The sequence below is a fragment of the Bufo bufo genome, chromosome 2 (genome assembly GCF_905171765.1).
Source record: "Bufo bufo chromosome 2, aBufBuf1.1, whole genome shotgun sequence".
Taxonomy (NCBI): domain Eukaryota; kingdom Metazoa; phylum Chordata; class Amphibia; order Anura; family Bufonidae; genus Bufo; species Bufo bufo.
This window is the reverse complement of record NC_053390.1, coordinates 502,862,070-502,880,723: the sequence shown is the minus strand read 5'-3', so window position 1 is coordinate 502,880,723 and position 18,654 is coordinate 502,862,070. Positions and strand designations below refer to the sequence as shown.

General features: G+C 41.0%; 1 protein-coding gene across 2 annotated transcripts in view; it reads left to right on the top strand.

The window, feature by feature from the left end:
- Positions 1–13,203, top strand: part of PIK3R2 (phosphoinositide-3-kinase regulatory subunit 2) — a 74,502-nt gene extending 61,299 nt beyond the window's left edge. Inside the window, exons 6-15 of one of the 2 annotated variants that reach the window (XM_040417821.1) lie at positions 1,205–1,290; positions 1,450–1,552; positions 2,436–2,534; positions 5,750–5,930; positions 6,009–6,134; positions 6,219–6,361; positions 6,822–6,998; positions 10,326–10,397; positions 10,898–11,068; positions 12,251–13,203. In XM_040417821.1, coding sequence (XP_040273755.1) covers positions 1,205–1,290; positions 1,450–1,552; positions 2,436–2,534; positions 5,750–5,930; positions 6,009–6,134; positions 6,219–6,361; positions 6,822–6,998; positions 10,326–10,397; positions 10,898–11,068; positions 12,251–12,440 — 1,348 coding nt within the window. In that variant the 3' untranslated portion in view covers positions 12,441–13,203. The remainder of the gene's footprint in view (positions 1–1,204; positions 1,291–1,449; positions 1,553–2,435; positions 2,535–5,749; positions 5,931–6,008; positions 6,135–6,218; positions 6,362–6,821; positions 6,999–10,325; positions 10,398–10,897; positions 11,069–12,250) is intronic. The other variant, XM_040417820.1, reaches the window with a different exon arrangement.
- Positions 13,204–18,654: the final 5,451 nt, after the last annotated feature.

Genomic DNA, 18,654 nt, shown 5'->3' with positions numbered 1-18,654 from the left:
GGGAGTTTACAGCAATGTGAGGCTTCACTTCACTCAGTAATCCTAAATACCCCAATATCCACAAAGTAGTCCTGGGGGGCTGGGACTAGAAGAAAGAAAAGATTGTCAGTGCAGGTGAGGGGAAGGAAGAAAATTAGTGTGAAATGCAGGTTTTTCCATCAGATCACATGTAGAGAAGTCACAGAAGAAAATGGAGGAACACTTTGTTAAGACTATTCAGACACTATACACGTCATGAGGAGCACCACCAGATATGTCAGTGTACAACTCTTTTATTTCACAGAACATGTGTGCTTCTAATTAAGTAAAATAGGTTTTGTACAAAACCATTACAATATAAAGATTTTCCAGGAGTTAAAAATTGATGACTTGTGCTCCTAGCAAGACCCCTTTCCCCCCAGTTAACTGTTTGACGTTCAGCCCTTCATAGTATAACAAGCACGGTACCGCACATTTTATAGTGGCTCTGCTTGGTATTGCATCTCAGTCCCTTCTTGAATGGGACCGATTGGCAGAAAGACCATGTGACCGGTGGATGTGACATCACAGCCCCTGGGCCCCTTTGAACGATTGACAGGGCTGCCAGGAGTCAGACTCCCACTGATCTGATATTAATGAGCTACCCTGAGGTTAGGTCATCAATATTTAAGTCACGTAAAAACCCTTTTTATAGGGGTTTCCAGAATTCTAGAAGTGATGGCCTATCTTCAGGATAAGCCATCACAGTCTCATTCCGCACATCAGCTGTTTCAGAATATCTCTGGCGCTGGAACTACGCAGCTCACTTCAATGGGAGCCGCTCTGCAGTAACCAGCTCCGTCCACCATGCAGTATCTGTGGTGTTCCATCGCTGACTTTTGGCACTCGAGCTACTGCAGAAAGCTAATTTGCAGGGGGCCCAGGGTGTCTGTCTTCCGCCAATCAGATAATGATGGGTTATCCTTAGGATAGGCCATCACTTGTAAAATCTTGGACAACCCCTTTAAGGCATCAGCCCCATCAGACACCTTACCCAAAGTACTAAAGAGTCAACATTTTGAAACAATCCTGTGGGGATTTCAAGTACAGCACTGCAGAAGTGCTGCCAGTGTGGTTGCCAGTTTGATGAGAGGGGGCATAGTAGACAGTCTGTGTGATCCATAGCACATACCGAGGATGGAGCCCTTTTCTATCATTTCTGTCTTTTTTCTTTTACTCTGATCAGGGCAGAAGCTTTGCCAGATTATCCTGCTCTGCTCCTGGAGCTTCTGCTTCAGGATAATGAAGTTCCACAAGATCAGCCTCCCCCAGGTACAGCTTCACTGGAGTAATGACGTTTAATTGAGCGCTCACTGTGTTAGGTCTTGTTCTGCTTTTGAATTATTAGATATTAATTAAAATCACTTTGAGGTTTGTGTTTCTGTACTTTAATTATGAAGATGGCTTTACTTTCTGGTTTGTCATTCCTAGCTCTCCCTCCCAAACCAGCAAAACCCAGACTGCCAGCTTCTACAATCAATGGGGTTGGAGGGACACTGCAGGAGGCAGAGTGGTACTGGGGGGACATTTCTAGGTGAGTCACATTTTCCTTGATATTTTGGATGGGGACTACTGAAGAGTCTAGCAATGCTGAGAACCCAGTTTTCAACTTATTTAGTCGAGCTTATTTTATGGGCAGGTGCGCCTATAACTATCATTGAAACATGTCAGAAGCAAGTAGACTATATGCGGGAGCTTTATCAAAACTGGTGTAAAGTAGAACTGGCTTAGTTGCCAATAGCAACCAATCACATTTGAACTTTCTTTTTCCAAAGCTCCTTTGGAAACTAAAAGATGGAATATGAAAGGTTTCTACGGCCAACTAAGCCAGTTCTACTTTACACCAGTTTTGGTAAAGCTCTCCCGATGTGTCATGCCCAGTAAAAGGTTAAAATATTGTGCATATGTTCACACAAATGTCGGCATAAAATGACTGCATAGCTGTGCCTTATCAAGTTGAGTAAGGTTATATTCACACACGGCAGATTTCTTGAACTGTAACATACATCTAAATAAGCTTTGCAAAAATCTATAAGCGTGCTGCAGAACCAATTCAGATGCTTTGAACACATCTCTATTCACAGAAATTTTAGCAAACATTTCGGTAAAAACAAAAATATGAAAATATACCCATAACGTATCAGTAACTATGAAGGCACTGGAAAATCTAGGTGCCTCATATAAAAACACATGAGGCTCACATCCTGTACATACATAGACTGCAATATAAATTTTCACATTTAAAAACTAGTCGATAAAATTTGTGAAGGCAATTCTGTTAGAAAGTCCTTATGTTAACATGATGCGCAGGCAGACTTGTTCAGTGCTTGATTAAAATGGATATGAAGATGTGCGATTTTGACATTGCTATATGTATTAAAAACCAATCATTAAATTTTGCTAATGTCTGCATTCAGGGAGGAAGTCAATGATAAACTGCGGGATACACCAGATGGAACATTTTTGGTGAGAGATGCTTCCAGCAAAATCCTAGGAGAGTACACTCTTACTCTAAGGTAATAGAACTCTTCACGAAGGTGTGTACTTTGTGGATTTGTCATGTCTTAACTCAGCGATTTCAGTGGGATAAAACCATGGCTGTGGAGTTGGCAAGCCAAGCTTTCAACTTTGACTCCTAAAGTCAGGTCCATAAATATTGGGACATCGACACAATTCTAACATTTTTGGCTCTATACACCACCACATTGGATTTGAAATGAAACAAACAAGATGTGCTTTAACTGCAGACTGTCAGCTTTAATTTGAGGTATTTACATCTAATTCAGGTGAACGTGTAGGAATTACAACAGTTTGCATATGTGCCTCCCACTTGTTAGGGGACCAAAAGTAATGGGATAGAATAATGATCATAAATCAAACTTTCACTTTTTAATACTTGGTTGCAAATCCTTTGCAGTCAATTACAGCCTGAAGTCTGGAACGCATAGACACCACCAGATTCTGGGTTTCATCCCTGGTGATGCTCTGCCAGGCCTCTATTGCAACTGTCTTCAGTTCCTGCTTGTTCTTGGGGCATTTTCCCTTCAGTTTTGTCTTCAGCAAGTGAAATGCATGCTCAATCGGATTCAGGTCAGGTGATTGACTTGGCCATTGCATAACATTCATCTTCTTTCCCTTAAACTCTTTGGTTGCTTTTGCAGTATGCTTTGGGTCATTGTCCATCTGCGCTATGAAGCGCCGTCCAATGAGTTCTGAAGCATTTGGCTGAATATGAGCAGATAATGAGAACCAGTTCCATTGGCAGCCATACATGCCCACGCCATGACACTACCACCACCATGCTTCACTGATGAGGTGGTATGCTTAGGATCATGAGCAGTTCCTTTCCTTCTCCATACTCTTCTCTTCCAATCACTCTGGTACAAGTTGATCTTGGTCTCATCTGTCCATAGGATGTTGTTCCAGAACTGTGAAGGCTTCTTTAGATGTCGTCTGGCAAACTCTAATCTGGCCTTCCTGTTTTTGAGGCTCACCAATGGTTTATATCTTGTGGTGAACCCTCTGTATTCACTCTGGTGAAGTCTTCTCTTGATTGTTGACTTTGACACACATACACCTACCTCCTGGAGAGTGTTCTTGATCTGGCCAACTGTTGTGAAGGGTGTTTTCTTCACCAGGGAAAGAATTCTTTGGTCATCCACCACAGTTGTTTTCCGTGGTCCTACGGGTCTTTTCTTGTTGGTGAGCTCACCGGTGCATTCCTTCTTTTTAAGAATGTTCCAAACAGTTGTTTTGGCCACGCCTAATGTTTTTGCTATCTCTCTGATGGGTTTGTTTTGTTTTTTCAGCCTAATGATGGCTTGCTTCACTGATAGTGACAGCTCTTTGGATCTTATCTTGAGAGTTGACAACAACAGATTCCAAATGCAAATAGCACACTTGAAATGAACTGTGGACCTTGTATCTGCTCATTGTAATTGGGATAAGGAGTGAATAACACACACCTGGCCATGGAACAGCCGAGAAGCCAATTGTCCCATTACTTTTGGTCCCTTAACAAGTGGGAGGCACATATGCAAACTGTTGTAATTCCTACACCGTTCACCTGATTTGGATGTAAATACCCTCAAATTAAACGAGGATCCTGCCTACAAGGGCTTACAATCTACAAGGGAAGGGGAAAGTAGGTGACAGTAGAAGCTGCCTATATGACTGAGAAGCAGCAGCATGGTTATTGTAGGTTGTAGGCTTCTCTGATAAAGGTGAGTTTAGTTTTCAGGTTGCTTTTGAAAGATTGGATGGTGAGAGAGGCTGTCATGTGGACAGTAAAGAAGGAGTTCTTGTAAGAATCAGAGATTATATGTGGGGCTATATTAGGAGATTAGGTCAGAAATGTAAGGACAGGACACATGGTGAATGGCATTGTATGTTTTTATTTGTACTTTGAACTGAATTGGTTGTGTAATGGGAGAGCCAGTGAAGGCAGAGGTAAGAGGAGAACAAACAAGAGGACACGTGAATTAACTGGGCAGCAGAGTGTAGGATATTTAGGAGGTGTGTAAGAGTGTTGGATGGAAGGCCACAGAAGAAGTTGTAGTAGTCTAGGCAGCAGATGATGGGGGCATACACTAGTCTTTTAGTTGACTCAAGGTTGAGATTTTGATTTGGGGGTGGCAGGATGTGGTAAGGTCTTGGATGTGTGAAGGACTGGGCAGAATGAAATGTTATCCCAAGGCAGCGGACTTGACACTGATGAAAGCGTGGTGTCATTAGCTGTGAATGATAGGTCTAGTGGTTGGGGCTGAGTGACATTTTGAGTTTTACGGAGGAGGATATAGTTCGTAGCTATGCAGGATCCCAGCATGTCTATTAAGTGCCATTTCGCCATAGAGGTAGATTTGAAGGTCTTCAGCATAGAAGTGGTAATGGAAGTCATAGAGTTCCATGAGCAGTCCTAGGCCAAAGGTATAAATGGAAAACAGTAGGGGTCCCAGGACAGATCCTTGAGGCACACCAACAGAGAGGGTGGTTGGGGTGAAGAGGTGATGCATGAGTGGGAGACACTGAATGTTCAGTTGGTGAGTTATGAGGAAATCCAGAAGAGGACCAAGTATCTGATGCCAAGGGATGAATTTGTAACAGGAGGGAGTGGTTGGCTGTGTCGAAGACTGAGGACAGGTCTAGAAGAAGCAATACAGAATAATGACATTTAGTGTTGGCAGCTAGCAACTCATTAGTGACTTTTATTAGGGTAGTTTCATTAAAATGATCTAGTTGGAAGCCAGATTGTAGCTGGTCAAAGAGCGAGTTGGATGAAAAGTGGGAGGATAGTTTGAGGTAGACGTGCTGTTCTGCTGCTAGGGTGAATAGGGTGGGGAGCTTTTCCTCAGTGATAGAATAGAAATAGGTCATGTGGGAAAATGCATAATACATTACAGCTGATGTTAGGTAGGGACATACAGCATTATAAATCATTTTAAAGCCGTGAGGTCCCGTTACTACACAGGAAATCACGCTCCCACGCAGAGCATGTTTCCCGCAGACAACTTGCTTGACTGAAAGTGGCCTTAGATTGTTGCACAGAAATGTCCCTTTGACTTGAATGTATACAACTTAGAATAACCTATGAATATTACCAGGTGTGAACAAAAGGGAGGATATGCATGCGATCTAATATGGACACAGTCAAAGCAGAAAAATCTGCCTAAATATTCAGCATTCCTATACTGCTGCTACTTTTACTGCTAACTTTGACCTTTTTTTATTTTAGGAAGGGTGGAAACAACAAACTGATCAAAATATTCAACCGGGATAACATGTATGGTTTTTCGGAACCTCTGACTTTTACGTCTGTCATGGCTCTAATTGCACATTATCGTCATGAATCTCTAGCTCAGTATAATGCTAAACTGGACACCAAACTTCTGTACCCCATGTCCAAATACCAGCAGGTAAGAGTTAGTAACTGTGGGTTTCACTGATACATTTATGTTTGCCTTAATCTAACTAACCTTTTTATGGGAATTTAGGACCAGATTGTCAAGGAAGACAGTGTGGAGGCTGTAGGGGAACAGCTTAAAATTTATAGTCAGCAATACAGAGATAAAAGTCACGAGTTTGATTCGCTTTATGAAGAATACACAAGGACAACTCAGGTAATCCCTTGACTGTACTTATTAGCTGGGTATTCTGCTCTCACAGGTTTTACTAACGAGCCTCAACCCTCTGTTTTTTAACAGGAATTGCAAATGAAGCGGACAGCTATTGAGGCTTTTAAAGAAACCATCAAAATCTTTGAGGAACAGTGTCAGACTCAAGAAGCATTTACAAAGGACTATATTGAGAAGTGTCGCAGGGAGGGCAACAACCAAGAGATAGAAAGGTCAGAACAGCACACAGAAATACTGCTGTTCTTTTGGCCATTCACGTGCAAGGCTCTTTCTATTCATTTTTTTGGGAGTCACAGCTCACCTCTTGTCGGGTTTTCCATGGTGGTGGCCAGCAGCCTCCTCGCCTAGATGGTTGTGGTTTTAATGGAAACCATAACTGCAGTGTAAACAGAGCCTAAGATGGGGAATAGTTGTAACATGTCATTTTTGTACTTGTGGGTTTCCGATCCTTAGAATTGAAGGACCATGTGCATGGCTTATTCTTTTGGTGAGAAATGTGTCTATATGAAATTGTACAAACATCATTTGATACATAACATGTAGCATGTTTATTACTGAAAATGTTAATTTCCAATAATGGTGGACTTGTTATAGAATAAGTTACTTACGTATGTGTATATACAATGTCTTGCCCTTTTGACACTCTACGTCTTTCTGTCCAACTTCCAACAGAATCATGATAAATTACGAAAAGCTAAAATCTCGGGTAACAGAGATCCATGACAGTAAAAAGAAACTGGAGCAGGACCTAAGGAAGCAGGCAAATGAAAACCGGGAGATTGACAAGAAAATGAATAGTTTGAAGCCAGACCTGATGCAGCTTCGGAAACTTCGAGATCAGTATCTTGTGTAAGTATCCTGGCTCAGTGGTTCTTTTGCCTAAATCGACTTGAAATGCATATTCCTGCGCTTGAGACTGAATTAATTTTGGTTGGGAGGGTTGTGCAGGCTTCTCTATGTAAGTAGTAAAGCAAATAAATATGAAGAGGTTCTCAGAACTTCTTCTTATGTACAGCTTTATATTCTCACGCTACGACTCCAGCACAGGACCATCAGTTGGATCCTAATGAACTCAATCTGATGCCAGCACATTGAGTCAGTAAGGGACGTCATTAGGAGCCACCCGTGCCCTCCTTTCCTCAAGTGTAAGAAGTACTGCTGTGTGAGTCACAAGTCTATGGGTACAGAAGCTTGATCTGTGAGTACAAGTTAAAGGGGTTATGCAGTGTCATGATATTCATGACCTATCCTCAGCATAGGTCATCAATATCAAATCAACGTAGTTTCAAGAGGCTACGGTGCTCATGCCAGAGCTGCATTCTAATTCAATGTCTACCTGAACACAGTCTAGACTTTTCGTACCATTCACTTCAGTGGGAGAGGAATCTGTATTTCCAGTGCTTTACTGTTACAGTCTAGATGGTGTGCAGGAAAAAATTGAAGAGTATGCTGCGGTCTGATGCCCACCAATCTGATATTGATAATGTATCCTGAAGATAGGTCATCAATATCATGACACTGCGCAACCCTTTTAACTGCCAGTCACTCCAGCACCCCAGTGTATTATCTATGTGATGCCAACACATTACATCCTGTTATGGGCCAAATGGTTCTTATCTGCCGACGCATTCTATGTTTCTATGTTTACTCTAGTGCTATAATGGCAGCACTGTGTGTAATAACTACATGGCTATGTACAGAATTTAGTTTGTAAGGATTACTTGACCCAGGCCGTATATTGGTCCATGTAATTCCATCATCATTACGCAACCTGCACCACAATTATCACCTGAAATCTGCCAGCAGTCTTATAAAATGACACGCCTTCTGCTGTTTATAGTGCGACAGATAAATACTGTATATGATGTAAATGCTACAGTCCACACTGTGCTGCAAAAGCTGTAGTCAGACTGATCTACTGCAAAATTAACAGCAAAAGTTTACGTGTATATATACAGTACAGACCAAAAGTTTGGACACGCATTCTCATTCAAAGAGTTTTCTTTATTTTCATGACTATGAAAATTGTAGATTCACACTGAAGGCATCAAAACTATGAATTGACACATGTGGAATTATATACATAACAAACAAGTGTGAAACAACTGAAAATATGTCATATTCTAGGTTCTTCAAAGTAGCCACCTTTTGCTTTGATTACTGCTTTGCACACTCTTGGCATTCTCTTGATGAGCTTCAAGAGGTAGTCCCCTGAAATGGTTTTCACTTCATAGGTGTGCCCTGTCAGGTTTAATAAGTGGGATTTCTTGCCTTAGAAATGGGGTTTGGACCATCAGCTGCGTTGAGGAGAAGTCAGGTGGATACACAGCTGATAGTCCTACTGAATAGACTGTTAGAATTTGTATTATGGCAAGAAAAAAGCAGCTAAGTAAAGAAAAACGAGTGGCCATCATTACTTTAAGAAATGAAGGTCAGTCAGTCAGCCGAAAAATTGGGAAAACTTTGAAAGTAAGGGCTATTTGACCATGAAGGAGAGTGATGGGGTGCTGTGCCAGATGACCTGGCCTCCACAGTCACCGGACCTGAACCCAATCGAGATGGTTTGGGGTGAGCTGGACCGCAGAGTGAAGGCAAAAGGGCCAAAAAGTGCTAAGCATCTCTGGGAACTCCTTCAAGACTGTTGGAAGACCATTTCAGGGGACTACCTCTTGAAGCTCATCAAGAGAATGCCAAGAGTGTGCAAAGCAGTAATCAAAGTAAAAGGTGGCTACTTTAAAGAACCTAGGATATGACATATTTTCAGTTGTTTCACACTTGTTTGTTATGTATATAATTCCACATGTGTAAATTCATAGTTTTGATGCCTTCATAGTCATGAAAATAAAGAAAACTCTTTGAATGAGAAGGTGTGTCCAAACTTTTGGTCTGTACTGTACATATACAAACATACATATGTGTGTACACACACAGTAACCAGAAAAAAAGCCCACATGAAAATAGCTATGCGTAGCAATAAATTCATATACTTAAAGGCTATGTACTCTTTTAAGGGCAATTTTGTTTTAATATTGCATTGCACTCAGGTTGAGCTAAAAATATATTTTTAAAAATGTTAAACCCCTTTCTCTGTACAACCTTGAGATTCTCTAGTAGCAGGCTCTGTTTTACTGTTTCTGGTCAGGCAGCTCAGCTCCTTATCTACTTTCTCTGACTTTTAAAAACACCCATTATAGCTCAGCTCTTATTTAAGCCACATTCTAATCAGTAAGATAAGTGTTTATCACCTTTTTAGTAATTTAGAGATGAGGGTTATTGGATAACTGTCACAAAGTAAAAGTGAAAGTACCAGTCACACAGCTAGACCGTTAACCCTTTGTGACAGAACAACTTAATATTTAAAAAAAAAAAACAATTTAAATTTTTTTTTTTAGTCCAAAATGAGTTAAATTCAATCATATAAAAATATTCCCTGATGGTGTACATAGCCTTTAAAGAGGACCTATCATCTGAGGGTTTTTTTTTGTTTGTTTTTTGTAAGTACTTGCATTTCCCATGTATTAACCATTCTGGAGCATCTATTCTTATGACTGTATGATGTGCCATTCCTTTAATGTGCCAGTCCTATAAGTAGGAAGTATAACACTCATACAGAAAATCCTGTTTCAGGCTATTCTTATTTCATGTATATTGCATCATTTACATAGCTCTTGTTCTAAGAACCTCCAGAACCCTTTACATACATGTTTATATGAAGTTGAGTCATTTTAATAAGCTTGATTATTTAAATCTTTCTGTAATTCCCAATTGTGTTCAGTCTGTCTTTTCATAGGAGAGCTGTCGTACAGCAATGTGACATCTCAACTTTCTATTGACTTCCTTGGGGTGTGATGGTTAGGACTCGGTATTCTTTTGAACATTCATTTGTTGTCACATTGGACTGTGTGACTTGTTGGGGGAGATTTATCAAAGGAGTGAAGGAAAGTATCTGACCATAGCAACCAACCAGTTTCTAATAGCACTTTGAAAAATAAAAACTAATTGGCTGATATGGGCAGCTACTCCACTTGACGCTTCCACTATGTGCTAAATCTATCTTATTGTCTTTTCAGGTTTGTTTCTGCCTTTTGTTTTGTATTGTCAGTTTGTTGTTTTAGTGTAAACTTTGATTTTTTTTTTTTAAATTCCAATTTCTGAATATTTTAATTGCTATTTCAGCTGGCTGGTTGGGAAAGGTGCTCGACAGAAAGATATCAGTGAATGGCTGGACACGAAGAATGAGCCTGAAGAGTAAGTCATTAACATGAAACAGAAATATTTCAGTCATTACATAATGTGGCATTGATAAATACCCTGTAGGATACTGGTATCATACCAAAGATAGCATTGCTTGGAAAATGTGTGATTAAGGGATTATGCACATGACCTTATATATTTTGCGGTCCACAAAACATGGATCTGGAAAAAATACGGATGACATCCGTGTGACATCCATATTACCCTGTACATCCTTTTTTTTGCTGATCCATTGTAGCAATGCCTATCCATGAGGACATACGGAAACGGAATGCACACAGTCATTAAAAGTGTGTGTAGTTTACTAGTCAGAAAGAAGGTTTCAGATGTAAACCTGCCAAATGTATGGAAGAGTTCTGATCACTTGCAAAGGTGTTAGTGAGGGATTAAACAGGGGTGTTGATATGAATAGAGACTGGGTCTGAAGAAGGGCTTAACATGATGAACAAGATGTGTCTCACAAGGCATCATCACTTATCTTTTCTCCCTTTCAGTCCATACTCCATGATGGATGATGATGAGGATCTCCCTCACCATGAAGAGAGAACCTGGTACATGGGAAAGATGAAACGTGAACAGGCTGAAGAAATGCTTACTGGGAAGCCAGGTGGTACTTTCTTGATTCGAGAGAGCAGGCAGAAAGGTTGCTATGCATGCTCAGTTGTGTAAGTACAAATTCAGTGCCTTTTGTTTCCCTTTATATATTAAAGGGGTTTTCCTGAAGTCATATATTGAGGACCTATCCTGAGGTCATCAATATCTGATCAGTGGGGGCAGGGGCGGACTGGGAACTTAAAGTGGCCCTGGGAAAAAAAAAACTAAAAGTGGCCCCAACGTAGGCGGGTCCAAATTAACAGAAAGGGTTAACACAAGTAGACAGGCCCAGCAAGACCATATTGCGGCATAAAATACCGCCTCAGCAGAGCCAAATATCTCAGTGTAACATAATAAATTGCAGAATGAGAGAGTGCCACAGCAGAAAAAAACACAATGCAGAATGAGAGAGTGCCACAGCAGCACAAAATACAGCTCTTTGGTGGCCAGCACCAGCTGCCATGTTCTGTCCTCCTACTCTAGGCGCCTCAAGATGACAATACAGTTGGAATCAGGAGGGCACCTGTGCTTGCCAGCCAGATACATAACTACTTGATGCCCTCAGAGTTAATTAACTATGATAGCGACAGATCATTACTTACCTGGCTCAATCAGCCACCTGGGCAACGGCCCACCAGGAAATTTCCCTGTAGAGTTTATGGCCAATCCGCCCCTGAGTGGGGGAGACTCTCAGTGCCCCCGCTGATCATTTTATTTTTTAAGAGGCTGCAGCAAGTCAGCGACATCAGGTTCACCGGTCACATGATCTATTTGCAGCTTGGTCCCAGTGAATGTACCTGAACCACAAAACCAAGTACAGCCACTATATAATGTACAGCACTGTACTTGGTTAAACGTGAGGAGGCCGGAGTGCTACGGCCTCCATAAACGGCTAATTGGTGGGGTGCTGGGTGTGCACCAATGTGGCAATCACAGGGCGCAGGCGTAATACCAGAACTTAGTAGGGGCAAATCTTTACAAAAGTAATACTGCACATGGTCACAGCATGTACATATGTGCTAGTTATGGGGAAAGGAGATGATAAATCGGGGAACAGTCTTCCATCAATTTAAGAGCATACACCAGATTTGGTGATAGAATAAAGACTCCTCCTAAGTGGTTCAGGACAATAGCCACATTACAGCAGGCAAATGTGAGTAAGTACACAAACAATAAGTACATATTCTGAATTTGGATAATAAATACGTTCTGAATGTTTCTACATGCATTAACACTTAATCTTTCATTTTTAGGGTTGATGGTGACACCAAGCACTGCGTTATCTACAAGACTGCCACCGGTTATGGCTTTGCTGAACCCTATTACCTTTATGCCTCTTTAAAAGAGCTTGTGCTACATTACCAGCACACATCACTAGTGCAACACAACGATGCCCTGAATGTCACTCTGATGTACCCCGTGCTGGCACCACCATCACGGTGAACTTCTAATCTTCTACCAACTGTGTTTTCGACCACATAAGATGTGCCCTTGGAGTAAATTTGGTTTGGTCTTAGGATCTTCTAACTTTAATGATGAGCAACGTCTACTAGAACAATCTCTGTGGGGATTAATAGCTTTGTAGATCACCTATTTTTTTGTTAAGGAAATTGGCTATACATTCCTTTCAGAACATAAGATCTTTCCTTAGAGGGAATTACTGTTTTGAGCATTGTAAAGTTGGATGTGTTTATATGCTGCAACTATATCCGTAGCATTGTGTGTACACCATACACAGTAGTTAATTGAAAGTCTTATTCATGTTACACCTTGAAGTAAGATCTATGCCTCCAATCTTCTCTTAGAGGTATTTAATCTTATTTTCTTTTTTCTTTTAGTTTTCACATTGGTAAAATTAAACCCCATACAGAATCAAGATCTCCTTCTCAGATAGGCCTCTACACCTTCAGTTGTCAGGCACACAGTCTTTTTTGTTGTAGTCATAAGCAGTGTGCCTCTTTCTTTGTAGGAGAGTTTAATCAGAATCTTAATTCTAAATCACCAGGTCTGTATTTAGCTATAAACACTACCCATTTGAAATGACACATAGGCCAGCAGAACTAGAGTATCTACAGTTCATAGTCCTTTGCTGCATGCTCAACAAAAATAAGCTATTTAATTAACATTCACAAAAAAACAGTTTTTTTTTGTCTATGACTCATTGTGTGCTTTAGGCCTCATGCACACGAACGTTGTTTGTTTCCGTGTCCGTAAAAAAAAATTTGCGGATAGGCTGTGGACCCATTCATTTCAATGGGTCCGCAGGAAATGCAGACAGCACACCTTGTGCTGTCCGCATCAGTATGTCCGTTCCGTAGCCCCGCCAAAAAAAATAGACCATGTCCTATTCTTGTCCGTTCGAGGCATTGTTACAATGGATCCGCAAAAAAAAAAAAAAACAGATGGCATACGGATGTATGCGGACTGCAAAACACATACGGTTGTGTGCATGTAGCCTTACATACAGGAGCAGTCGGTAGACAAAGACGACATAGAAGGTAAAGCCAAAAGGGATTCTAAACACTACACTTGGCTCTCTCTCACACACACACACATTTTTTTTAACTTCTGATATAAGAAGGCATACAAGAAACTGTTCCTAACATAGTAATTTCAGTGAACCCACCATAAAGTGTGACGTCACATTATCATTGTGAGAAGGTTGCAGATAGTGATCAGCAAGGTTCTGAATCTCTAGAAAATAATATATTTTTTTTATAATCTTTTACTTTGAAGATTTAATGCTATGACCAGACTGTGGTGCTGGCTCACCACACTTCTCATTACTTACCTGTCCGAGAACAGATCACACCTGTATCAAGTTTCCATCATGGTTTTCTGGGTGTTGACAGAATTTCACCTCTGTGATTTTAAGTACGGTAGTTGGCATATGTCGCATTTGCAAAGTTTGGCATATTTGGCTTTGCAGAGTTGTGTTTTAATGGGATTCTGTAAGTCTACCACCCATACAACTTTCCAGGTTTAGAATTACTTGTATTTCCATATTACACACCAGTTTGTGGTGCTTTAACAAAATCTGCCAGTATATGAACGCGTCCTCAGTCCCCTGGTTTTACAAACCAACATAAAGAAAGGATCTGCATAAGTAATACGGTAGTGCAAGGGGTTACACTTTGTGCAGATCAATAGATTGCATATTATGATGACAATATAGCAAGCAATCTGCAGGCAGCATGTTATGGAGCCGGAATGGCTGAGCAGATTAATGTATAGTTTGTGGGAAAAAATTCAATAAAACAATCATTTATACATTTACTGTATATCTCTGCTCTTTCTGAGGTCAAAATTACCCTATTCAGCTATTTATCAGTGACCCTTTAAATCTCTTCTATTTCTAACTTCAGTTATACAAGAAGGAGGTGTTATCTGTAATTGATAGCATTCCCCATTTGAGTGTGTATACAGTTACAGTTAGATGTCAGTCACTGATAGTTGTACACTGGTCTGATCTTAAGTTCAAAAAGAGCAAAGGTTTAAATGCATAAATTACAAGTTTTACTGAATTTTTTCCCCATAAAACTATGTATCAGTGTGCTCAGCTCCTCCTGCTCTATAACTTTCTGACTGTACATTGCACTGCATTTTGTGGTGACCGGTTCTGTTTAAGTTGTGAGCCAACCTGTCCTAAAAGGGAAAACATCCCTTCTGATCCCTAGTGTCGATCACACTGGATCAGCATTATAAACTGGAATTCTACACATTCCCATAAGCATTAATGTTATTCTGTTCTAAGAGATCATCTAGGCCTTTTTGAGCTTAACAACTTTTAGTGCTGTGACCATGTCCTGAGGTAGACTATTTCACAGATTCACAATCAGTGGGAGATATAATTTTCAAACCATGGCAGCTAGACTGCTGAGCTGTTCCTATAAAATGTAGGCTCATAGGCTATGCAATCCTCCACTTAAAGTTTGGCCCCATATTTTTGCACTTCTGAGAAATTTATAAAAATAAAGCTGCCCAGTCTCCCATGAAAGGAAAGTTTCACTGAAGACTTGTCTCTAGTGTTGAGTGAACTTCTCTTTTCAAGTTTGGCGTACAAGGTTCGGGTTATCTAAGAATTTCGTTATGGATTCCGCGACCAAGGACCATAAGTTATAATGGATCCATAACAGAACTCTTAGATAACCAGAACCCAAACCTTGTACACAGAACTTCAAAACACGAGTTCGCTCATCCTTACTTATCTCCATTCCACCCATAAATCTAATTGGACGAATTTTCCCAGTCCTCTACTGGCAATGAAATCATGTAATTGCACATACTAGTTAATGTGGTCACTATTCAGACCAATATTTCCCCTGTCATCTCCAGTGTTTGCAGTTTGTGGAACCTCTCCCAAAGATGTTACTATGGACAGATGATACAAGAAAATGTTTGCACATTTAATGTACTGTATTTACAAAAAACACACAGTATAGGTCTTAATGCTATACTGCTATCACCATCTTAAACTAAAATTCTGGCAGCCAGTCACCCTTTCCCAGATGTGTTGGCTGCTGCCAACAGTCCAACACAATGCATACCAGCACTGGATCTCTCCACATGAGCATGGAGATCCAGCATGGTCATCGATGAGCTGCATCTTGGGAAGCTTTGCACACAATATAGAAAATGAAGAATTACAATGGGAGACTCCAGTTGTTTCCCCTGTAGCTTTTGTCAGGATTTAGTATTTGGATAATGCATTAAAAATGACTACATAAAGCTGGTGCTGGACTTCACTGCAGCAGGAAGGGAGCTGCCATTCCATCTAGATACATTCTCATAAGCTAGACTTGATGCCACTGTAGAGAAACTGTGATTGACCATCAAGTCACAAAACATAAGCACTAGAGTTTTCTGTTCAGCTTGGGAACACTGCTGGACTATGTTCATTTTATAGAAAATGATCAGATCACCTCATAGAGAAAATGTAATTGCCCATTTCTAAGCCATCATAACCAAATGGTAAAACACTAAACCTTCATGTTATTGCATTAGTATACCTCACAGTTAAGCTGACTGTAGACTAGCTGACAGATATCCTCCCCTGACACCTTCATCAACATGTTGACCATGTTATTGTATGGCTGGGGAAAGGCAGCTGACAATTCATCTGGTACTGCTTATCTTGGTTACAAAAGGATCAAACAGGTAAAAAAAAAAAAGATCCATCCTTGTTTCTCCTACCAGGTGAGGTCAGGGGACTTTCTGGCTGTCCCTATAGGGTTAGACTATCAGCAGTAAAGAAAATCTATGGTCAGTTTATGTTATCCTGTTGCACTTTAGTCTGGTACACGCTTTACAGCATTGTTGTATTGTCATGTACACTGCCTCCCTCAATTCTTCATGGTCCTGTTTATTGCCTGATATCTAGGCCCGCTTGTTGGGGGAACTCAGGTGGGGATAATGTATTTTGTTAAATATACAGGACACCAGGATTTATTTGGTGTCGATGTTGCAGAAGGTAGGTTGTGTCCCAGCTTTCTCTAACTATAGCTAGTGGTGGAATGCTAGCTACTCTTGAATTCAAGTGGAGCTTACCGGATGCATTTAATGAAAGGCTCTATGAATGACCTGTTGGAAGCTATTTCTATTATTATAATGCTGCCCTTTAGGCTATACCCTGTTCTTCTTTCCTGCCCTCTGTGCTTTTAACCTATTAAATAAGCTATTGTATCACTTTGTTATTTTAGAATGTGTGCCTATTTTTCTAACTATGCTTTTTCTGCAGTTTAGAATGAATCTGTAGGTTTGCACGGGGTCATTGCACTAGACTAATCCTGCCCTTGAAACAGTCGGGAGCAATGTTTCACATCCATGACTTACATATGAAGAAACATTTGAAGCAAAACTTTGAGGAAATTTGTATTTGCATTTTTCATTCATCTATAGGTGACTACAAAGGAACAGTATCCAAATAAGTCAGTCCCATAACATATGAGATGGCTGGTGGTCTACTTAAAGGGGTTTTCTGGTACTTATACACATTTTACTTATGCCCTGTAGCCTGGATTGGTTACCAAAAGATTCATATTTGGCTGCTTTGCGCTCCACGAGTCCCTCACTCTGCCTCAGATTCATCCATCTTCTGGTCCAGACTTGTTTTCTTCCAACCAGGTATGGACATGTTCATGTGCAGCACTACAACCAATAAATGGCTTCAGCAGTTTCATATCCCCAAGCGACAGATCACTGAAGCCAGTCATTAGCTACAATGGCAAAGGTGACCACCCACCTGGCTAGGTGAAAATAAGAGGACCAGAAGATGGAGGAACGAGAGCAAACACAGTGAGTATCAGGCAAGTATAAATCTTACAAATAGGCGATGCATGCTACAGAACATAAAATATGTATAAGCCCTAATTCACACGTCGGTGATTTCCATCAGTTTACCATTCTGAGCCAAAACCAGGATTGGAGCCTATGCAGAGAGAAGGTATAATTGAAAGATCTGCACCTGTTCTGTGTTTACATATTTTTGGCTCAAAATCACTGACCGAAAACTGACTTTGTGAATGAGGCATAATTGTTGGAAAAAAAAAAAAACTTTAAGGGTGGGTTCACACACAGATTTTTTTTTTTTTTTAGGGCAGCATTTTTTTTCTGGCATTTTAACATCTCTTTTCTAGGAAAAAAAGAGCTAGGAAAAAAAAGTGCTCAACACAGTAAAAAAAAAAAAAAATGCCGCTAAAAAACAAAACTTCATGCAGTATGGAAATAAATCTGAGCAATTTCAATGGAGGTTTTTTTTTGTGAGCAAACAATGCCAGACCAAATTTGTGTGTTCGGAGCCCTTAAGGTAGTTCTGATCTGTTTGTTTCAGTCTTTGCTACTTTTTAGCTCTATACCAGTTGGACATAGGCTAAGGCAGGGGTGGCCAACCTTACAGGCACAAAGAGCCAGAAAAAAAAATCATATGACTGCCAGGAGCCACAAGCTTTCCGTTTACACAAATATGCGTGCACACGACAGTATTACTGCAATTGAGTTATCAAACATTTAAAAGTGCATTTAAACCACCTTTCCTACCTGTAGTGTAGACAGCTTTAGTGAGACTTCTGGCAATCTTTGTTTTTCACAATGTGTTTCAAGATTTCTCAGATGACCGCCCCATGCACAGATGACCGCCCCATGCACAGATGACCGCCCCATGCACAGATGACCGCCCCATGCTCAGATGACCGCCCCATGCTCAGATGACCGCCCCATGCTCAGATGACCGCCCCATGCTCAGATGACCGCCCCATGCTCAGATGACCGCCCCATGCTCAGATGACCGCCCCATGCTCAGATGACCGCCCCATGCTCAGATGACCGCCCCATGCTCAGATGACCCCCTTATGCTCAAATGACACCCTTATGCTCAGATGACCGCCCCATGCTCAGATGACCGCCCCATGCTCAGATGACCGCTCTATGCTCAGATGACCGCCCCATGCTCAGATGACCGCCCATGCTTAGACTACCACCCATATGCTCAAACACACTTGGTGTGCTGGGCAGTGGCACCTGTGAAAAAAAAGGCAGAGCAGCAGTGGCAGAGAGACTGAGGCCAGCAGCATCCATTTCAGTCAGATTAGAGCCAAAGCTGCAGAGTGGCTGTAATCGGACTAAAATGGCTGCTGCTGGCCTCAGTGAGTCTCTCTGCCAC